The sequence below is a fragment of the Chelmon rostratus genome, chromosome 3, assembly GCF_017976325.1.
Source record: "Chelmon rostratus isolate fCheRos1 chromosome 3, fCheRos1.pri, whole genome shotgun sequence".
NCBI lineage: Eukaryota > Metazoa > Chordata > Actinopteri > Chaetodontiformes > Chaetodontidae > Chelmon > Chelmon rostratus.
In genome coordinates, this window is record NC_055660.1 from 21879212 (window position 1) to 21901247 (window position 22036).

At 42.4% G+C, this 22036-nt stretch overlaps 2 protein-coding genes across 6 annotated transcripts; both read right to left on the minus strand.

Moving 5' to 3' along the window:
- Positions 1-156: 156 nt before the first annotated feature.
- Positions 157-7809, minus strand: gprc5bb (G protein-coupled receptor, class C, group 5, member Bb). Its single transcript, XM_041933772.1, has 4 exons — positions 6964-7809; positions 4857-5961; positions 2405-2517; positions 157-2295 (listed from the first exon to the last, which is right to left on the minus strand). The coding sequence occupies exons 2-4, from the start codon at positions 5959-5961 to the stop codon at positions 2251-2253; spliced, it is 1263 nt and encodes a 420-aa protein (XP_041789706.1). The 5' UTR covers positions 6964-7809; the 3' UTR covers positions 157-2250.
- Positions 7810-10098: 2289 nt separating this feature from the next.
- On the minus strand, positions 10099-15653 carry LOC121603938 (LITAF domain-containing protein-like). 5 transcript variants are annotated; one of them, XM_041933267.1, is made up of 6 exons: positions 15501-15653; positions 13756-13857; positions 13519-13572; positions 13210-13357; positions 11372-11490; positions 10099-10369 (listed from the first exon to the last, which is right to left on the minus strand). In XM_041933267.1, the coding sequence occupies exons 2-5, from the start codon at positions 13847-13849 to the stop codon at positions 11385-11387; spliced, it is 402 nt and encodes a 133-aa protein (XP_041789201.1). In that variant the 5' UTR covers positions 13850-13857; positions 15501-15653; the 3' UTR covers positions 10099-10369; positions 11372-11384. The 5 variants fall into 5 exon arrangements, with proteins under 5 accessions (XP_041789201.1, XP_041789196.1, XP_041789200.1 ...); XM_041933262.1 differs by lacking the exon at positions 10099-10369 and adding an exon at positions 10677-11229 and having other exon boundaries at positions 11389-11490; XM_041933266.1 differs by lacking the exon at positions 10099-10369 and adding an exon at positions 10677-11181 and having other exon boundaries at positions 11380-11490.
- Positions 15654-22036: the final 6383 nt, after the last annotated feature.

Here is a 22036-nt window from a genome sequence, read left to right on the forward strand (position 1 = left end):
CCGGAGTTACTCGGCACATTTGAACAGGTAACGGAAGTGCAAATCAGTGCCGCCAGAATTGCCAACTGAAAAGTCCTGTTAGTGTTGGTAGTAGTAGTAGCTGTAGTATAACTGCATCTCTATGACATGAACGATGCCTTCAGTAAAGGAGGCAAAAGAAAGATCAGTTCAATGACCAGACAATAATAAACAGAAAATGTATACTGGTGTATTAGCCACTTTGTGCAAATCACATTACAGACATTCATGTTACGCTGCCATAAAACAGTGACAGTGCTATCATCATAAGAGCATTCCAAAAGGAAAATACCATTGGTTTTTCACATTTGGATTATTTACATGATTAAAACTCACTTATATAGGGTTAATACATAAAAATCCTCTAATAATATTTTCATTGTACAATATCAGAGCCCACACCCGAACACAAAAGCAAAGTTATTGACATTTTAGTTATTTAGTTTAATCTTATAGCAAGAAGTAATGGTCACAACATGAATTTGAATGTTCTTTGAGTTGTATTTGAACTGGATAAATTGTCCTGTATTGAATTCAGTGTTGCTGAGGAGGTGGACACTGCAACCCTCCAGTCAAATATGAAGGGATTTTTATTTGTCGTTTTGCCTCCGAGCTCAGTTGCCAGTTGCGGTTGAATTTCAACAGCAGCTGCCAACTAGAAATTTGTCTGGACTTGGAGCCAAACTTTGCAGTGTCACCAATATAAACAGTATACATACATTTGAATCTATTCCAGTTATATTCACAGTGATGGCTGACTCAACGCTTTCTCAGTATTCAGTGGGATTTTAAATTGAAAGGGATCCGGAATGACAGACTATAATGAGATGTTGCCATACATCTCAAACAAATGTATAATGATCAGTAGCCTTATTGAATCCAAAGTAACCCCTGGAAAACATGAGCGAAAACACACTGAAACTAGGTGACAACCCAGTCCAACCTGAAGCACAATAGCTCTTTCAGTTTGTACCACATCGTCTTCCTCGGCAGATGGGGAGATGCTTACATTTCCACATCCTGAGCACTTCAGATTGTTTTGTATACCGCTGTTTCCAATGTCAAGAATGAACTTTGAAACTCAACACTAAAACTAGTATTTCTCTTCAATACGTATATCAAAAGTCTAGAAAACATTCAAAATACATGAATTTTGACAAAATACATTACCTTTAAACTGTGCTTTTACATGCATCTCAAATATCACAATGCCCAGACATGATCAGCGCTGATAAAGTGCAAAATTACAACCTCCAGCAGTAACCCCTGTATACTGCAGCATAGGCATAGCAGTATTAAATGGCTTTTTGTGATATGCTTATTAAAAAATACTCATCCATGAGCAGTAGACTCATCCACGGCCTTTTAAATCATCATCCTGCAGAACGCTGCACAAGCTGCGTTGAATGCATGACATTTATCAATACACATGGTGAAATGCACCAAACTGTCCAATAGCACTGATAATTGACTGGCGATATGGAGAGAAAAACACTATGAGTACTTTGGGTCTTTCCAGCATGTAACACAGAGGCCAAGCACGCTTTGTGGGCGTATGCAGGTAATTTACATAAACATCCTAAAGCTTGTTTAATTTTTTTCTGACTTGTAGCTTGACCTCAAATAGAAAGAGATGGAAAGTGTAGTTTCATGAAGCGAACATCACTGACGGCATCAGTGAGGAACAGCATTAGCTGCTCAGGCAAAATATTTTCTTCACTACATTCAAATCATCCTTTAATCTTTTCTTGCTCCTGGTCCAACAGCAGCTCATTCAGTCACTCCCCTTCACTCCACTGAACACTGGTTTTCCACCATCTTTAACCCTCCTTACACACTCCTTGTCAGTGTATTTACATATTACACTGAAGACTATATACGCTATCTGTGCTGATCAAAATAATGCACTGGAAATGCTCTCATGTTATGACAAAATATCTTAAATGCTGAAGCTGCGTCACTTTCTCCCTCTCTTGTGATTTCATGTCCAGTCTGGCAATAAAGAGGCAACCCATATAATCTTCAGCAAAAATACTATTAGGCTTGGTCCTTAAAATGTCAAATTCATACATGTGTGCAGAAACACAAATACATTAAACATATTTAGCTCCCTTCAAATCCATACTGGGTGATATGTGGCGTCTTTAAAATCTTTTCTTCTTAGGCAACAGGAAATTCTACTATCACACGCTGGTGTTACACCAGTGTATCCTCTTCAAGTCTTGTCCCATATCACCATAACCGTCGTCCAGTGTAGTTAATTGGGGCTGTGGGCATCTGTGAGTGAGAGAAATAAACAGGTAGTGAATAATTACAATACTCGTGCTTGATTCTCTCATAAATGCGACAGAGTAGAGCACACAGACTGTGTTTCTGCCGCACTTACTGTTCCACCGTTCATGACCAGGGCCATCTCAGTGGGTTGGTAGACGTGACCTCGGAATGCGATGCCAGGACGGGCGCTCCCGTGGCTGCTGTGGTATGTTCCAGTTCGAAGAGCTGAAAGACCAAACAAGGTGCGGCACACACACAAGTTACAGGAGTCGTGAAAGAGTACCTGCTGTGACAGATGGCTGTGCTACTGACTGACACAAATCACACATGCATCAGACTCGAGGTTGAAGTATAATTTTCCTACAGATTGTGTTTAGTTGACATCTCTGGAACTATTCTGTTATCTTTGCATGGATGGATGAATTACACCTCTATCATGCTTATTGGTCCCTGGAGTTTGATGACCTCATGTAATAGTGTTGCGATGTGTGAAGAACTGTTTCTGGAGCTCCTGGTTCCACAAGTTCATTTTTCCCATAGACAGCTACATGATTACATCTTGGATTAGCATGAAACTTTGCCAGGTGTGGCTGAACCATCAGAGATCAAAGATTAACAACTGCATCAGAAAATATCTGGTTCTTTATCAATTTTGAAAAAAAAAAGCTACTCTACAAACCTTTGCACATAAAAACTTAAAGGTACAAGTCCATAATGACTCCTGAGGTCCATTGTGGCAGGAAACATCCAATCACATAGTTTAAAACACTTGTTCACAGTTTTGAATGAATTCAGCAATGTTGTGTTTTTTTTTCCTGAATCCACTACGCCTCTGATTCGCGCCTTTTACTGGCATTTCTCCATGGCAATGGAGGGTGAGGCTCATGAGTATTATAGTATTTTGAGTTGTCCGCCAAACCGACAGACAAAACAAACAAAAAAGGTTGAAATAATTACAACTGGTGAACCTGAGGGATGGTTATACATCCAGCAGAGTTTCATGTTTCTGTGTGAAGCAGCATTGATCAGATCGCAGAAAGAAAAAATGAAATGGGAACACAAAATAGGGCAAGTAACACAACTCTTAACTCCAACTTTTCAACCACAGAGTGGTTACATGACTGTCCTCCCTGCACGACAAGTTGGACTGCTGTTCCATTCTTTGCAGCACAGGTTTTCCCCCTCCCTCAGCCAACCAATATCATCACTCTCCTGAAATCTGCTGTCTTTCAAGACACAGCGTTCTGCCGCTGCCTCCGCTCTTTGTTTATCCTGGTTCATCGTGATTTTAGCTCTTCATCTGTGCGTTTGGCTTCAGGAGAGCAATCAAAGCGAAATGACTCATCCATTTCTCTGTGAGCCTGTTGGGGAATTAGGCATTTCATAAGGTTTAATTGGATTTTGGATTGTGTACAGTAGCTAAAAGCGAGCCATACTTCTGTGTAAACAAACCTACATGGCACCCATGGTAGCATGGTAACATGGATGAAAGTTTCGTTACCCAGCATACTTATATTCACGAGTAATCTTTGAAGTGTGAATCATTTGATTTGCTCAAGAAAAACATCTGACTGAAAATATGGCTGTAATATACAGAGCATGGATTCTGCTGCAGGACTGACTCGGGCAGTTTTTAAGCATATTTTTACTTTTTATGGTTACTGTGTCTATTTTTTCCACTGAGAGAACTGGGGCCATATTCACAAAACACCCTGAGGCCAAACACAGCAAAAATTCCCAAAAATAAGGGGCATGTTAGTCCTAACTTTAGCACTCTCAAACTCCACATTTGGATCTGATGGATGAAGATTTGTGCTGTTAAAAAACTGGTCAGTATTTCACTTGGTTTCATATGTGAAATTATATTATAAATTATTCACACACGACATCTCATAAAATATCGATTTAGATTCAATTAAAAGTTAATGGTAATTTAATAATTAATTTGATTTAATTCATAATAATATAAAGTGTTTTATTAAATGTGTTTTTATTTTAGAAAATTGAATTTAACTAACATTTGTATTGCATTCAATGTAATTTCATTTCATTTCATAGAGCAATTACTTAAATTAAATGTATAATTCAATTCAAATTTAGTTTACGTTTTTATTTTTTGAATTCAAATGAATTTCACTTTTACATCTCACATTTTTTAATCTAATCCAGTGTAGTTCCTTTTCATGTACTGACTGTATGTATTTATTTCAGGTTCACTGCCACAGACCTCCACCAATCACTGCAGATGAAACATGATGTCATCCCTTCTCTTAGTTGACAAGTTTTCTCAGCCCATCAGTGAAAGTTTCTCTCTGCAGCCATTCAGACCAAAAGACCCAAAGATTGCTATGAATGCAGCAGTGAACAGCAGACTCTGACTCCTTTTTCATTCATTAGCATGACAATGCGACATCCATCGCAAGGCAACAGTGTTGTGATGACATACTTTGAACTCAACCTAACATGACTTATAAGAAGGCAGCATTCGACACAGGTTTCCCTTTGAAGCAGGCTCTGTGTTGTTCAAGCATGCACAGTGACACACACACATTATGTAAGCCTACTTGCACCGTGCTCCTCCATCGAGAAGGCCTGGTTTTCCGGGAAGGGTCGGTGAGAGTGTGCAGGCAGCTCATCTTCGAAATGTGGAGGAGGGGACGTGTGACTGGTGTCGAAGAAGTCTTGAGTGTTGGATTGCGGAGGTTTCCGGAGACACAGGTGCGCCTCTGGAATAGCATGTAAGAGCAGCAGGATCCAGCCCTGAATGACCAGGGCCACCGCTAACGCCGGCTCATCCAACACCTTTACATCCTTCTTTCCTGCTCCCAGCCTATCCCCTTTCCCCTTCCCCCTCAGCGCCTGGCTGCCGTACAGATAAAAGCCCAGCCAGGCCACCCACAGCAATGCTGATGCCAGACTGGACAGGAAGAGCCACACTGCGTTACACTTCCATCGCCTTTTTTCACTATCTCCTTCCCTATCTTCCTCTCTCCCGCCCGCTCCCTCTGCCCCCATCTCTCCTCCACACAGCACCACCCCCAGCGAAAGCCCCATGGCTATGAGGAGCAGCCCCAGGGTGTAGCTGCATGTCAGAGCAAAGTCTAAAGGTGGATATTCACAGGCTGGGTGGCCCTCCCTAACTACAGTCAGCAAGACCCATTCAGCCGAGATGATCCCCTGAACCAAGGCCAAGGCCAGGCCGAGCGCTGCCAGGGAGCTGCCCGATGGGCTCGTCTTGCCAGCCACCAGCCTCCTGAGCCTCACCCCCTGCACTAGCAAGCTGGAGAAGCAGAGGGCAAAAAGGGGGCCCCAGAAGGCCCTGCGGACCACACAGAGCGCCTGGTTCTTCCCCACCAGGAAAGCCAGAGAGATGGTGAAGAGCCCGAGGAGCGTGCCCAGGAGCAGGAGAAGAGGCCCGACGCCAGAGCGCCTGGCGGGGTCAGAAATGGAGCGCAGCTTGACTAGCAGGAGCACGGCGAGGACCAGAGAGCTGAGGCCGCCGCTGCAGGCCACGGCCTCCAGAACCACACCCCAGACCGACTCCAGGTCACACAGCACCCTGTACGGAGGGTCCACATCCACACTGCATCCCCGAGGAGGAGGAGACGGGTGGGATGAGCCATAGCCAATCAGTGACAGGAGGCAGACGACGATAGGGCTGACGGCCATCTTAGAGACACAGAGACAGAAAATATGTAGTGATGAGGAGAGACAGAGCCAGGGTTAAAAGAAGAAGAAGAGGGAGAGAGGTACGCAGAGATAAATAAGAGGAGTGATACTGTGGAGAAAGAGCCAGAGAGGAGGGAGGCAGGAAGGTGAATGTCGTGATAAATTCATACGTCATCTTCATGATTCACAATATACAGCAGAAACAGCAGTAAATACATACAGCATGACGATCCAATAAGCCCGTTATATGTCAGAGATTAATATGTTTCTCTCTCTCTCAGACACATAAACACACACTCACAGTGCAGAATAGAAGTGCTTTTAGCACTGGGCAATGTTTCCATGGGAACGGGAAACAGCGTGGGCTGACTACATTGCATACTGGGCTTTTGAGAAGTCGAGTTTCAGTACCCAAAAGCACAGAGAAATGCACGATCATGCACACGCACACACACACACACACACACACACACACACACACACACACACACACACACACACACTTACTTGTACTTCTGTCCTTGTGAGGACACTCACTGACATAATGGATTCCCAAGCACCCTAACCTTAACCATCGCAGCTAAATGCTTAACCCCATCCCTTACCCTGACCCTGACCTAAACCCTATTCCTAAACTAACCCTTAAAACCAAGTGTTAACCCTCAAACAGCCCTTTGAAGGTCTGTCTGTGAGTGAGGACCAGCCAGATTGTCCTCACTTTCCAATAATGGTTTAAAACTCAAGGTTTAAAACTAATATTGGTTTTCAGAAAGGTAGCGTAATCTTAATATTCACCCTGTTACCAAGTTTTAACCTCCAAACACTGAATATGAGAGGCCAAAATGTTCTTACTGTCAAGGTCTGAAACTCAAATTGGTCCTAACAAGGACAGATGTGTCTGTGTGTGCGCGCGCACACACACACACACACACACATACACACACACACAAAATACCACAATAAAATGAGCAAACTCTTCAATCATGATAATTCCAAACTCACCTCAGACGAATTCTTGACTTGAAATCTTGATTACTGACAGTGAAGAGGCATCATTATTTCCCAGTCTGCATCCCTTCCACTAGCTCTTGTATGTGTCTGATAATCCCAGTTAATGCAGCTGAGGCAGCAGAAACAAAACAGTTTCCATTTTGCCTTTGAAAATGTCTCTCGTGTCGCTCTCTGCACTCACAGCTCCCACTGCTTTTAAGTACAAGGTAACACACTTTGTGAGACCAGAGATGTCCTGCTTCTGCACTGAGACGTCCAGCTGCTCCAAGAAGAATCCACAGTTATGATGCATGCCTTGATACTTCACACACCCACATAGTCAAATATATCTTCTGTCTCTCTTTCACTCTTCTCTCTCACTGCCTCTGCCTCTCTCTCTCTCGCTCCCTCTGTCCTCTTTCTATTCATTCTGTCTGCATGTCTGTGTGTTTCTCTCTCCCTGCTTCGCGCTGAATCTGCAGAGGTGTCAACAGAGATGCAATCCCAGCTTTACTTTTCTTCACCCACACACGGGGAGCATGATTCGCTGATGCACCTGTCTAACCAGGAAGAAAATAGGAAGTAAATACAGTATATAAGCATGGTAATTAACAGCCAGTCCAGTAGGCCTATTAGTCACTTGTTTGCACATCTCATCTCTGCCTTCAGGCTCCCACGTCTTCCTCATGCCACTTATACAATTCTTCCTCACACCCGGAGCGAGAGATGCAGATTCATCCTTGACCACAGAAACAATTGGAGGTCTGTTCAGCATGTCCATGTGCTGCAGAGCGAAGATGGGCTTTGGATGGGGAGGGGCAGATGGTCAAACTAAACACAGGTGAGCCCTGTGACCACGTGGCCATCCAGTGTTACATAATACCCCTGAAGACATGATTCAGCCAAGTCTCCCTTTAGAGTGGCGTAATCTCCTTCCCTAGAGATGGCTTCATGTGGGCGAGTGACACGACATGAGGGCAAGCATGACAAGGAGCGACCACTGTCTAAGCTAATCGAGTCAGTGTGGATCAGAGTGAAACAGATTGACGCTGACAGATGCTAGTGAGCTCTGTGGCACGTAGGGGCAAAACACAGAAGAAGCCAAAGCTGGTCTGTGGTGCACAAATAAACTCATAGACAAACAGATGCAAGCAAAGGAGTGCACACCTGCACCCTGCTGTGTCAGTCAACACAGTCTAATCCAGAGAGTGCGTCCTCGCATGCATGTAAGCAGCAGCAGTGACTGCTTAGGATGGTGCTGGCAGGAGGATGGAATAATGAAAACAGCCCATTATATACAGCTCCCAAACCATTCCCCCAAAATACAGATGGCTGTCACAAGTCTATGTTTCTACCTCATCATTAGAGCGAAAGCTATTCCAGCTAGCCTGGCTCTGTCCAATAGGAAAAGAAACTGCCTACCAGCACCTCTAGCTCACTAATTAACATGTTACATCATGTTTTGTTGAATCTGTACAAAACCCAGACCACTTCTCGGCCATGACCAGTGGAGACTCCAGGCTAGCTGTCTCCCCCTGTTTACAGTCTTTGTACTAAGATAACTGCCTGCTGAATCTAGCAACATACTGTATTTAGTGCACAGACGTGAGAGGGCTACCAATCTTCTCATCCACCTCTCAGCTAGAAAGCAAAGTGCATATCCTTAAATGATGAACTTTCATAGACCAAACAGTAAACTGATGAATCGAGAAATCAACATGCAGATGAATCAAAAATTAAAATAATTGTTAGTTGAAGCCCTGGCTGTCATTTACACCCCTGTCCATCACTGACAGCCCAGCAACACAGATGGGGGTCACATGAACAAGAAACCTCCTCAGATTCAGCTGGAGTTCATGTTTAGTGTATCTGTATGTTGTTAGCGTCCTCTCACCGAGATGAAAGTAGACAGGTGGGAGACAACAGGACAGAGAAGTGCTGACTAACTCAGGACATCAGTTCTAAGCTGTGTAATCCAGTGGTTACTATGGTCACAGTCTAATAGGGCCCATCCCATAATCCCGGCTTTATCCCACCTCAGGTCTCTCCACACAAAGCCACATACAGAGGGCACATGGGAAGTTCATGGAGGGAGGCGTGTGGGGCCGAGTCTTCGTGTAATGGCTCTGCACCACCTTACATCAAACAGAGTGAGACACATCCACAGCTGGAGGTGTGTAGGGTCCTCTTATTGGCCGCGAGGCAGCACAGGACATGTAGGATAGAGTGCCTTGCTCAAGGGTGTCACTTATTAAGTCATCTCAGGGTGTTTGTTTTGGCATCAGAGGCATCTGTTTGTGCAGCTGGTTGTAGTCCTTCCAGGGTCTCCTTCTCACTATAAAACAGTGCACTTCATATTAAACAGGAAGCGGTGATGTGTGAGCTAAAGGGCTGCGTCTCACAGTCTGTTAGCTCTACCTGCTGTCTACTTGGAGAACTACACTAAGCATCTGAGGTCATGTAAAATGTCTTCAGCCAAGTACACAAACAGCATAGAGAGGAGGTAGATGAGTCCAATGGATAATGCAAAAAAGGGATTTCCAACTGTTTTCTCTTGGCCACTTCCTGTCCCGTTTTCACAATAAAAGATTGTTTAACTGGGGCTAACCATACCACCACTAGTCAAAGATATTCTTGTCCTGCAGGAAATTAAAAAATGATACCCTCCTCCTCCTACTCATCACCTGCTGTATCACAGCATGTCATTAAATAATGTAAATACTTACAAAATACAAAACTTTGTTCCTCCCTTTTTTTCTATCTACCTCTCATGTGCATTTTCTACTAAATTAGACCTCTGAAAGTGTTTAAGGCATCTTTTCCTTTAAATACTTCATAAACTTAAAAAAAAAAAAAAGAACAGACATTTTTAAAACATTCAGTTTTCATGACAGAAACGTCCTGTTATGGTGGATCCACTGTTCTCTGTCTGACTGGCCAAGACAAAAATCTGCTCATTAAAGAGGCAAATCCAAACAAATCAGAGTTCTTCAACTGGATTTTTTGGACAGTTCCTCGAGTCATTGTACACAGAGCGATGGAAAGAAAAATGAAATTCATCCTCATCAGTCCTCCTTTCTCAGCTGTCAGCAGTAAAGTACCAGTTCTTACCTATAAATCACAAAGTCACTTTCACATAAGGCGAAGCAATCTGCTTTTATTTGAAAGAGCTTTGGCTGATTACAAATCTCCACCCTCCATTGTTCCTTATGGATCTTTAGTATTTTTCTGTTTAACTGCTTTTATGTGAGATTGCAAATGACTCCTGATCAGAAACTGTAAAACAGAAAGAGGAAATATTGCAGCAGCCTCTCTAAGCAAAAGACAGTCGTGTGTTCTCCCCCAGTTTCAGATTTTTTTCAGTCAGCCCTTCCACAGCCAAATTATTTCACATGTGTCAACATGACTCCCATCCCATGTCCACATCAGCAGCCCGCTGTGCAGTATGTTTCTGAGATCTGCCTGCTGGATCTCTCGGGCTAAGTTATTTACATAAAGGGCTAATAAAGTGTGGGAGAACACATCACGGTCCTTTAAAGCACTTTCTCTAGCAGCTCAAACCGTATTCTGATAAAATAGTTATAAAGAAATGATTATTTTGCTTCATGATTTGCTCATATGGTATATGTTAACTATTAAGAATTACATTTTAATCTCAACATATATTTTTTCTTGAAAGAAAATCTATTTAATTAAAAGTCAAGAAAAAAAGAATGACAGTTAGATTTCAGCAGCGATTAATTGGTGATTTATTCATTTGAATCATGAAAGCAGTTAGTTGGTTATTACTGTGATAAAAGGCTTACAACTGTTAGCAGAATGAGTTTATTCGATAAACGGCCTAACTAAAGGTGATTATGATAGTTATGTAACAACTCTTCCTATTATTTTATTGATTATTTAGTGTGTCATGAAAATGTGATCATTTCCATCCTACATCGTTGCTTTAAAACATCACTCAGGTCAGGAAAAAATACGATCATCATAATGAGATTTTTCACATTTGCACGTTACATTTACATTCAACAGATAAGAGAAAGGAAGAAATCACAGCTTGTAATCTTCTATCTACACATATGTACAGCACAGAGGAGAGCAGGTGGTACATGCGCAGAGTTCATGATGACATCTGTTTGCATGGAGAGGTTTGGCCCCAGCACTGATGTTTATTTAGTCATGGTCGACTTCTCTGCCTTTTGTTGTTCATTCAGCAGAGTTTCCACTGCAGTGCTGTTTAACTGCTTTTATGTGAGATTGCAAATGACTCCTGATCAGAAACTGTAAAACAGAAAGACGAAATATTGCAGCAGCCTCTCTAAGCAAAAGACAGTCGTGTGTTCTCCCCCAGTTTCAGATTTTTTTCAGTCAGCCCTTCCACAGCCAAATTATTTCACATGTGTCAACATGACTCCCATCCCATGTCCACATCTGTTTCACCTGCGTTTATAGACATGCAGGACGTTGTTACAGGCGGGGCAGTGGTGCTCCACATCCTTGCAAGCATCCACGCAGAATGGGATCAGACAGAAAGGCCAGCATCTGGTGTGGAGAATCAGAAGAAAGTCTGAACAATACTTCACTGAACTTATGAGTTTAAGCTGAAACAACCACTGTTCAGTCACACTGACAAATGTCGACAGATTTGTTCTCCATTTTCATTTTCTGAGTTTGATATGCAGCTGAGTCTGCTGCGGTTGTTATGTCAGTTATGTGCCAACATACCAGCCTGTTCCCAGCACCCTGTTTAATTAACAGTGTGCCAGGGTGGGGACTGAAATCCAGTCCATCTTCATTGCAGTCACATTGATTTATTATTAGTAAAGGCACAACAACAAGTTTCCATTGTGTATGTTTCCTTCTAACTACAACCCTGATTCCAAAAACGATGGGACGCTGTGTAAAATATAAATAAAACAGACATCAGTCCACTGCAAACAAACTGTGTTCCTGAGTCCATGTAGTAACATCCTTTATACAATCATGAGACTGTCACCTGTTACCAATGAACCTGTTCACCTGTGGAACGATCCAAACAGGTGTTTTTGGAGCGTTCCACAGCTTTCCCAGTCTGTTGTTCCTATCACAACTTGTTCGAAACGTGTTGCTGCATCAACTTCAGAATAAGCAGATATTTACAAAAATGAATGAAGCGGACAACGTAAAGCATTTAATTTGTTGTCTTTGTACTGTTTTCAGTTGAGTATATGCTATAAAGCAGCCATGTCCAAACTATTCCATAAAGGGCCGTGTGGCTGCAGGTTTTCGTTCCAACCAAGGAGGAGCACACCAGGCTGGAATCAATTAATCAGCTGATCTCAGTCTTCAGCTGATAACTAAGGGATCCCTTGATGTTGATTGGTTGGCCTGGTGTGCTCCTCCTTGGTTGGAACGAAAACCTGCAGCCACACGGCCCTTTATGGAATAGTTTGGACATGCCTGCTATAAAGGATCAGCAAATGATCACATTCTCTTTTATTTATGTTCTACATACGAGGCTACAACAGTGACTGCAAATCTTCATACTGAAAAAAGAAATTTGGTTTTGAAAAAGGGGACATTCTTTGAAACACTTGTATTGGAAATAGTTGTATTGGCACTGAAAAAATAAAAAGTAGACATTAAAAATTATTTCTTCTTATTTTGTATTTTTTATGACACTTTTTTTTAGTTCACTTTTTTCAGTGTCATTGGTTTTCAGTAACAGCTTTAGAGAGGAGGGGTTTGAATGGAGCAGCAAGGAGAGTGTGATTTACACATCTGCATTCTGATGTCATTCTTCTGGACCCGAGGTTTGCCCTGAAGCTCTGCCACGGCCACACACATAGCACATAGCATTTGTGCTCCAGTACAAATGACAAGGTTCCTTTCTCAATGGCAAACTTTATTTTCAGTGACGAAATTAAAATCACTGTTCTAGCTCCACATTTACATGAAAACCCACCTATTTTGGAAACAAGGTTGTACAAAAAAGAGGGCTATCTGGAGAGTTTTATCTCTCAAAAATGAATGGTGGAAAATTTGCTAATGCGAGGATCATGTTTTTTTGTAAGTGTGATCAATCTAGTCAGCTAAACTCAGGCTTAAGTTCAAGTTTTGAAGTGGTCTAAAAATCCAAACAAGAAATTATAAATTGAATTAACTTGAAATTAAGAAAACAATATATTTATGTGTTCATGATAAAAAAAATTTGTTGGTTCCACAAAATTGCTGTACGATGTTTTACAGTGTATCTGAGCTTATGCTTGTGTTTCCACTCACAGGAAGACTCCGAGTATGCCACAGATCAGCCAGGTGAGTAGACCGTTCTTGTGCTCGATTTTGGTGACGACAGTATTCTGGCAGCAGGGGCACATCATCTGTCCAGGAACATCAGTTGGCAGCTGCTGCACCACCACCACCTGGTTCACTGTGAGGACGACAACCAACACACACTGACGACTAGAATCCACAGCTCCTCACCAAACCCCTCACTGAACTCTGCGCTCTCTGACTTGCAATTCTGTTGCCATGTACTGCAAATCTGAAGTTATTTCAACTTGTGGCAAGCAACTGGAGCGAGACACTCACCAGGCTGAACAACCTGAGGTTGTTGCGGGGCGTACTGGTAAACAGGCTGTTGAACTGGATATGAGAAGGAGACGTTTAGCTCGAGAGAGGTTTGAAGAACAGAATCATAAACAAGCTGCCATTAGGTTCCCACCACAGGGACTAAAATGACTGAAATGACTCAGGAAAAAGCAGCACCACATTAAAATAGAAAAACAAGCAGTTAAAACACACAGATGATAGTCCCTGATGTCTTACCAGGTACGGGGCCAGGCTGAGCTTGGTAGACTCCCACAGGGGGACCAGGATACGGCGGTGCTGTTCCCGGAGCAATCTCCGGACCCTTGTCCATGATATCTGCTAAAGGAGCAGAAAAAGAGCTTGTAAGCCAGAACTCTCTCTCTGAATGAAGCGCAGTGAAGATGGTGATTGGCAGTTTGAGTGATCACAGTGTGGTGCAGACCTGGGTGCAGACTGAAACCTGCAATGGCTACTTGCTTGCATTTTGGCCCATCCCTTTAAAGTGCGTGAACTAGCAAATCAAGTCGAAGAGCATTTTAAAGAAATGAAAAGCAGGTTGTGGCGACACTCTGCCCATGTCCTTTATATGCAAGAAAGCAGGTTTGGCCACATTGTACACAACAGGGAGAGTATAAAGTGAAAGAATAAACAACTGTTACTGTCAGAGTCCCTGCTCTCACATGACCCTGGTCCCAAGTCCCACTGTCCTGGTCACTTTATGTAACTTATACTTTCATCTCACGGCTTTACCAAAATGTGAAGCAGTAATGTGCCAAATGTCAACAAAGGTTACAGTGGTATTTTATTTCAATTTTTTTTATCGGCAAGTCATTTGTGTAACTTCTCCCACACAGCTGTGAGCAGCCAATGTGAAAACGGCCCTGTTGTGAATTTGTATTGAAACTATCTTGACACCAGGAGGATGGGCTATCACTCTGCAGAGGAGTGCTGGCTGACTGAGTACAGGCAGGTGTTTGTTAAACTGTCACGACCGTGAAATGTGGGAGAAAGATGTGGCCATTCCCGTCTGTGTGTGTGTGTGTGTGAGTGTGTACTGTCAAGGGCAAGAAAGTTACAGCTAAATCAATGGGAGCCAAAAGAGATAAGTGTTCCACACCTTCAGAAAATAAAAGCAAATTGCAATGATATCACAAAATGAAAATGTCTACTGTTTCTAAGGTCAAGAATGAACTCTCATGCTGAATCAGAATGAGAGAATTGTGTGTGAAGATGTTTGCACGTTTTATTAAGCTGCTTGCGCTGAGCGATACCGTACAATTCAGAGAATTAAGGTTGATACACATGACTAGCAGACAATAAAGGAATGAGCATTAAAAAAAACTGTGGCGGTGATGTGATGTGGAAAATCTTGTCCAACCTGTTGTGGGAATCAAAAGATACTTTCTTGTAATCACTGTTGCATTTGGAGCTATTTCCTCTGAGGAAACCCATGACGATGGGGATGATTCAACTTACAATCAGGTTTAGCGAGTTAAATGTAAGTTACTGAATGAGCGTCATGTAATACAGCATTTGTTTCAAATGTGACAACTGGTTCTGGTAACTGGCACACACACAAAAACCAAGCAAAACACACGCAAATCCCAATATTACTGGCTTAGTGTAGTTGTTTCACCTCACCACAAAGTACAAGGCATTACATGTCCATCCACTTTACATATTTCATTTGCATTCAACACAACTGGCAGTCAGTCTATAGAGCAAAGGATTACCTGATATTCAGGGTGAGCACTATTATTCAGGACCCTTTTTTGAATCTTAAGACTTAGAAGCTGCTTAAAAACTCAGCAGCACTTCACACTCACAAACTGATTTGTATTCAAGTTGCAAGTTCAGAATCATACAAGTCACCCAAATCAGACAAACATGAATCTGTGAGGTTCTGCCGTAATGGAGTACTCATTCATGCTCTGAGCCTGCACATGTATGTTTCATTTGCTCTCTGCTGAGACGCTACATACCTTGATGAAGGAGGGTGAGTAAGAGCCTGGCACTGCTTCCTCCTCTGATGTCTGAGAATTACTGAGAAAGAACGAGGCAAATGGTAAAGTGTGTCCTAAAGAGGGTGGAGCAGCGCTGTGAACCTGCTGCAGTCACCCAAGGTGTGGACTAAACTGCATATGTAGAGTTTGAAAACCTTATTCTCCTACATTAAAATACATATAATTGCAACACTTAGTCATATATTCCACTAAACTTCTTTAAATTTCTTCTTTTTTAAGAGTCGGTCTTATATTGTTTTATTTATCTGCTGTAGTTTGTAGTGTACGAGATGACACGTACATAAGATGTCACGGGCTGACCAACCTTTGTTTAAACAGCAGAGACTCACTGAGCAAGCACTCTTGGAGGAGTGCCCTTTTACAAGGATATACAAATAATAAATGTGACAAGTAGAAGTTACGTAATAAAAGACAATATCCACAAAAACTGCTACAAGACAAGAAATAAATGAAAGAAAAAAGGACTCAACTTGTTTAAATGTTCCCATGTTTGAGGCAAACTGGGAGAAAACTTTTTCTTGTGCCATGTTCAAGAACTTATGGAAAGGTTTTCTATTTTTGAGGAGCAAAGTGAATAAAAGCTGTTTTCTTAGAAGGGGTTCATAAAAGAAAGCTGCAGTGAGTCGTGTGTATGCATGTGTTCATTTGCGTGTGAGCTATGGCAGTGTAGCATGCAGCTTATGTCGCAGGAACAGCCTGTGTTTCTGTGTTTTGATATTAAAGGTAACTGGCAAAACCTGGAGGACGACGTTTGGAGATAATTTGATGATTGTAGGAAGTCACTCTGGAAGGCTGACATGGAAGCACTTTAAGCGACAAGGCCGGTGCTGTTCTACATTTTTCTTCTTGTCAACAAATCCTGTGAAAAGACCAAAACAGACACTGCATCCAGACTCTGTTCCCCGGCCTGTCTCAGCCCAAAGCCCACTGGCTCCCTCTTAAAATATAAATCTTTAAAATTAGCTCACAAATATATACTTGAATTTTTTACAAGGCTAAGCAATTTCCTCAAACAGCTGGGCTCTGTAGCTTTTAGCAAATGTTATTCAAACAGGAGTAAATACTGTATTTTTATGGAAACTTTTGAATTAAATTTTTTCAATGCCAAATTTCTATTTTCAGTTTCAAATTAATGCAGATTTGAGACTTTACTGAGTATTCACAGCAGCAGGACAGTGTATGTGGGATGAACTCTAATAAACTACAGCGTCCAGGTCCATGTAAAAGAACATTACACGACCTGCTGGTGCATATTTAATATGTTTTGGTTGATAATATAGGTTTATGGCACAGAGGAATAAGATATATCAGGATACTCATATGATTCTTGTTAGAAGGATCAATTCATTGTTGACAATCAGAACAATATACAAATATCACCAGGCTTACTTCGCTATGCGAGCCTCTACCTTCTTATCTCGTGTCACCTGCTCTGGGGTCAGTGGAGGTGGTACTGGTGTGTGTGAAACTGTGAATGTGAAGCAGGACTTCAGTGTACGAGATCAGGGTTATACAGTCCAATGTCCTTTAAGAGCAGTTTTAAAATGGTTGTCTTTATGCTAGTGCAAAACGTCATGGGATTAAATGTCGCCGTGTTGGTGGTGCGCACACAATTGCTTCAAATATCCAGCAGGAATTCAGAGATTTAAAAACTAAATGCGGCGTAACAGTGTGACAGCACCAGCAGAGGGCTCAGTGTCACACACGCTGAAGTGTGAGCCTCCAGGCTCTTCTGCATCGAGCGATAATCCCTCTTTACCAGAGGTTAAACTGCCTGTTGTGTGAGCGGTCGTCTCCACAGTGCTGCTATTTTACTGGCCTAATCCTCATTATTTATAGCTTGTTTGCGTGTCAAATATTCATCCCTTGTATTTGCCTTTAAACAAATTTTTCTCTGTTGTGTTGCCAGCATAGGTTTATTTCATTCCTCCGTTTTACTGTAATGCTGCATACTGGTCACTTGGTGCAGGCGGCCGTCCAGGAATACCTGCAGGTCTTTTTTTGAACATGGTTGCAGCTTTACGTTCGCCAGTATCGCTCTCAGGTGGCCTCTGTCATGTTCCACACGCATCTTTATGAGCCTTTTTCTGCAGCCAGGTTGTGTCTACACTCTTAATACACCATGAGAAAAGAGTTTCTTCTGGCTTTGAGATAATGAGGTTCAGCTGGAGGATAGAGTGGAGAGAGTGGCTGGTCCACTTTCCATCCACTTTACAAAGACATGCAGGTCAGATGATGGACATCCTGGACAAGGTGAGTCCTGCCTACAGGCCCTCATGACACTGAACAGGGAAACAGGGAAAGCACTTCACGATATGGATGGATAGATACTTTATGTTGAATGTGTTTATTTAGATACTCTAGATATTTAAGATATATGTACATAAAGTGATTACTGACACTGAACATTGCAAACATGAGCTGGTGTTTTTGTCATCTCTTACAGGAGTGATGATTTTCATTTGTGTGTTCTTTGAAGTCGACTCTCTCTCTGTCTGTGTGCAAAGATTATTTACACACAGCTAAGAGGAGACAGTACCTTTGTTTTTGTCTCTGATATAACACAGAGCAGAAATATAATAAAACCATCATCTCTGTTGTGCTCAGAGGCATCTTTTTCCATCTGGTGTGTGCTCCCTCCGGTTATTTTTACAATTCTGAGAATAAAAGAGGTCGGAACAGCACAGAACAGACAGCGTAGAGTGACATCTGTGGTGGAAAAGGTGGGAGGTTAAATTCAGCGTCACTGTAGAGACACTAACCTTTCATTCGTTTTCTCATGACTTCTAAAAATGAATATGACTCAAAAAGGTTGAAGTTTAAAACCTTGTTGTATGAAGCTTTTGATGCTGATACACAGGAAAATATAAAAACTTCATTGTGAAACGAAAATGAGGGCCTAGAACGCGAGAGGTTAGATAATAGTTAAGGTTAGAATAACCCGCTGGTCAGGTGTTAGGACCTCACCTACGCACATTCACATTATAAAGAGGCTATTAGTCCATCTGTGACATCCGTCAATGCAGAGGTCTCATTATAGTATTTTTACACATATCTCATGCACGGATGTAACACATGCAGGGGAACATGGAGACAAACGTTCACATATGTTCACAGATAACAATCACACAAGGGTGCCGCCTCGGCAGGTGCAAATTAAAACGTGTGTCTGGCTTTCAGCAGGCTGACTGGAGACATGGAAGACAAACAAAAACATGTCAAGTTTAAAATTAAAGCCAAGTGAAGGAGGGCGCGTGCAATATAATAATAACTCAACTGAGTCATTTATCAGGACATAACAACAAAAGGTGGTTCTAACAGGCAGAGGACTGACAGATGCTCACACTGTTCACAGCTTCTTATTCTTTTTCACAGCAGCTGTCAGAGTTCCTTCTTTTGAATTGATGAAAAATGTTGTATTTCACTCTCTGTATACACACACACACGCACACACTTTTTTGGATTGTCTGTCAGAAATAAAGTGGCGGATGTTCCATCTCCAATGAACACAAATCTGAATTCATTCTTTTTAGTCAGAAACATGTTGGCTCTCTGTCCAGCTGCACCAGTGTCAAGCCTGTAGCCAGAAACCAGGGTTTGATATTCCACAGTGACCTTTCAGTCACAAAAGTCATTCAGAATGTTTTTATCAGCTCAGGAGCATCTCAAAAACCAGGACTTTTCTCTCTCGGCCTGATCTTGAGAGGGTTTTTAATTCACTGTATTCAGGGTGAAGCCAAAAATATCTCACACGGGCAGGCGCAAAAAGCACCAACAAAGAAGACAATATCAATATCATCGCTCCTGTTTTAGCTCCTTTTTACCGGTTGCCTGATTTCACAGATTAGCTTTACAGCACTTCATGGTTTTAGCTCTCAGTTTATTGCTGAAGAGCGCAGCCAGATGTTCAGGCAGGCTCTGCTGGCTGCTCCTGAGTCCTGGCTCAAGACTAAAGGGCCTCGCTGTCTGCAGATCTGAGGCAGCAGAATCACTGACACCTTTTAAATCACTTCACCGAACTGAAAAAGATAGCGCACAGTTTCATTTACAGCATGTCTTATCTGTATTATTACTATTATACCATCGTTATTATTGTTGTTGTTGTTATTTGGCTATTTCAGTTGTCTGATTTTATCTTCTGCCTTGTTGCAGTCCTGAAATATCTTCATCCTGGTTCAACCATAACCAAGCACTTTAGAACTGTTAACTAATTTTTATTGTTGTTATTTTCACAAAGTTGATATGGCAAAGCTGAGATGGTGTCAGAAAAGAGCCTATTTAGCCACAGACACAGACACAGAGCAACATTTGCATTCGTTTGGTGCCATTTTTATGTCGCCCTGATGAATGTGAATACAATATCCACTCTCGCCTTAGGACCTGCTGTCTCTCCAGCACCTCCAGAGGGAAATCTCTGACTATTTAGTTGCTAAATGCTCCACTCTGTTCCTGTCTGCTGGTGCTGGGACGGTAGTGTTCAGTCTATTTATCAGAGCTTTCCCTGAAGAAAACAGCTGCCTGTGGCTGCTGCTGAAAACAGAGTTGTGCGAGCTGTGAGACTGAGATGAATTGAGCTAAAAGATGCTTTCAGATTCAGCTTTCAGATTCAGCTTGCATTTGTGGCTGCAGCGACGAACTGTGTTCACAGACGATGGTTTTATGGAGTTCTAAGGTTTTTCCAAAAGACGTTCCGCCTCTCATCTAAAAGGCCTCTTCAGTTCTAACTGACTTGGTCATGAGTTTTGGGGGTTTTTTTTTCAACAAACACCACATCCCTGTGCACTTGAAGCCCAGTAACACCCTGAGGCAGAAGCTTGTCCACCCTTGGGTGCAAACACCCAGGCCCAAGCAGAGCGATGTGGTGTTTGCAGTGCAATGCAGCAAGGAGTGCACAGACTTGTAGACTGGGGAAACGAAACAACCACAAGCATATGGCGTAACACCAGAGAGCCAACACCTCAGGTCAAGACTCAGCAGTACACCTATATCTGAAGGACAAGGGACACTCATTTGAGGACAATAATGTATGTATTCTGGCCAGGAAAGACAGATGGTTTGGAGTGAAAGAAGCCAAACTGGAAAGACCATCACTGAACAGAGGAGGTGGTCTACGACACCACTTATCAGCCACAATGCTGTCCTCAGACCCCTCCCCAGGCAGCTTAACAGACATTCACACCAAGAGCCAGGTGACGTTGATGACTCACATGATGGTCGGGTGGAAAAACCCCACCCCTCCACACCAGGACCCACCCATTGTAGTCTATTGACCCATTAACACCTTAGCTCATGTGACCTTGGCGGGTCCATGACCCTGCAAGAGGATAAACACCTGAGACTTCCCACCAGTCAGAACTGAAGAAGCCTTTTGGATGAGAGGCGAAACGTCCTCTAGAACCTCAAATAAGTCCAGTTGCCTTTTGGAAAAGCCTTAGAAGCACCACGACCTGGAGGAATGAGAATCTCCAGAGACAGTTTTAGGAAGTGTTCCTGAGCCCACGCAGTGATGTCCACGACAGAATCCTGTCTGCTTTCAATGCAGTACCGTCAAAGGGCCTGAAGATTACAGCAGTCCAGTATTGGTTTTCGGCCTCGTCCCTCTGTAGACAAAGAAATCCCCCAAATCTTTGGGATTTTTTACGTTGAGAAGCATTCTTCTAAAATTGTTGCACTCTTTTCCAGCGCAGCCTGTTGCAGTGGTGAACCTCTCCCCATCTTTACTTCAGAAAGACTCAGCCTCTCTGGGAGGCTCTTTTTATATCCCGTTGTGAAACATGCTGCTGGCATCAAACTCTAAATGAGGATATCATTTTCAAAAACAATGGCATTTCTCAGTTCCAACATTTGATATGCTTTTTTGGTGCTATTTTCAATTAGATATGTGGTTTCAGTGTTTTGCAAATCATCCCATTCTGTTTCTATTTATGTTTCACAAAGTGTCTCAGCTTTTTTGGAGACAGGGTTGTATAATAAGTGCAGCTTTAAGGTTTTCTGGGGAGTTTTTCCTTATTGCATATTGGAAAGTTTGGCTGAGACTGAATAGCTGACTGGTTTTTGTACACTGCTGTCATCAAGTTGTTTGAGACATTGTATATGAAACTAGGTAATATAAATCACTTGGCTTGACATTATTTTAATCTTTTATCTGAAATGACAAAAACTCAGGCTCTGTGTTTCATCAATGTCTTCAAGGCTGCGGGCTTTTCTCGTTATCTCCTCAGAACACCGAGTTCACAAAAGTCAGCCAGTAATGACTGTGACTTTTACAATCATTCTTATCTGTGTGTGAACACTGGTCAGTCCATTTAACGAATCTTATAAACACAACTTTCAAATGCACAACGCTTCCTTTCATCTTACTCCCCTGATTGAATGTCACCTGGACACCTGGAGTTCTTATCTCTGCAGTCACAGCAGCAGCTTTAATGGTATGCCACTACCTCTCAAACGTGAGTGCAAGTATCAGCTCAGCTAAGAAATCCTCCTTCTGGAGC

Excerpts from the sequence above, each read along its gene's own strand:
- gprc5bb (XM_041933772.1), bottom strand. The coding sequence starts at position 5,961 with ATGGCCGTCAGCCCTATCGTCGTCTGCCTCCTGTCACTGATTGGCTAT. Across the intron at positions 2,518-4,856 it reads GATGGAGGAGCACGGTGCAA|CTCTTCGAACTGGAACATAC; the intron begins GTAGGCTTACAT and ends TTGGTCTTTCAG. Across the intron at positions 2,296-2,404 it reads TGGTCATGAACGGTGGAACA|ATGCCCACAGCCCCAATTAA; the intron begins GTAAGTGCGGCA and ends TCTCACTCACAG.
- LOC121603938 (XM_041933262.1), bottom strand. The coding sequence starts at position 13,849 with ATGGACAAGGGTCCGGAGATTGCTCCGGGAACAGCACCGCCGTATCCT. Across the intron at positions 13,573-13,755 it reads TCAGCCTGGCCCCGTACCTG|TTCAACAGCCTGTTTACCAG; the intron begins GTAAGACATCAG and ends TCTCATATCCAG. Across the intron at positions 11,491-13,209 it reads GGCATACTCGGAGTCTTCCT|ATGCTGGCCTTTCTGTCTGA; the intron begins GTGAGTGGAAAC and ends TCTCCACACCAG.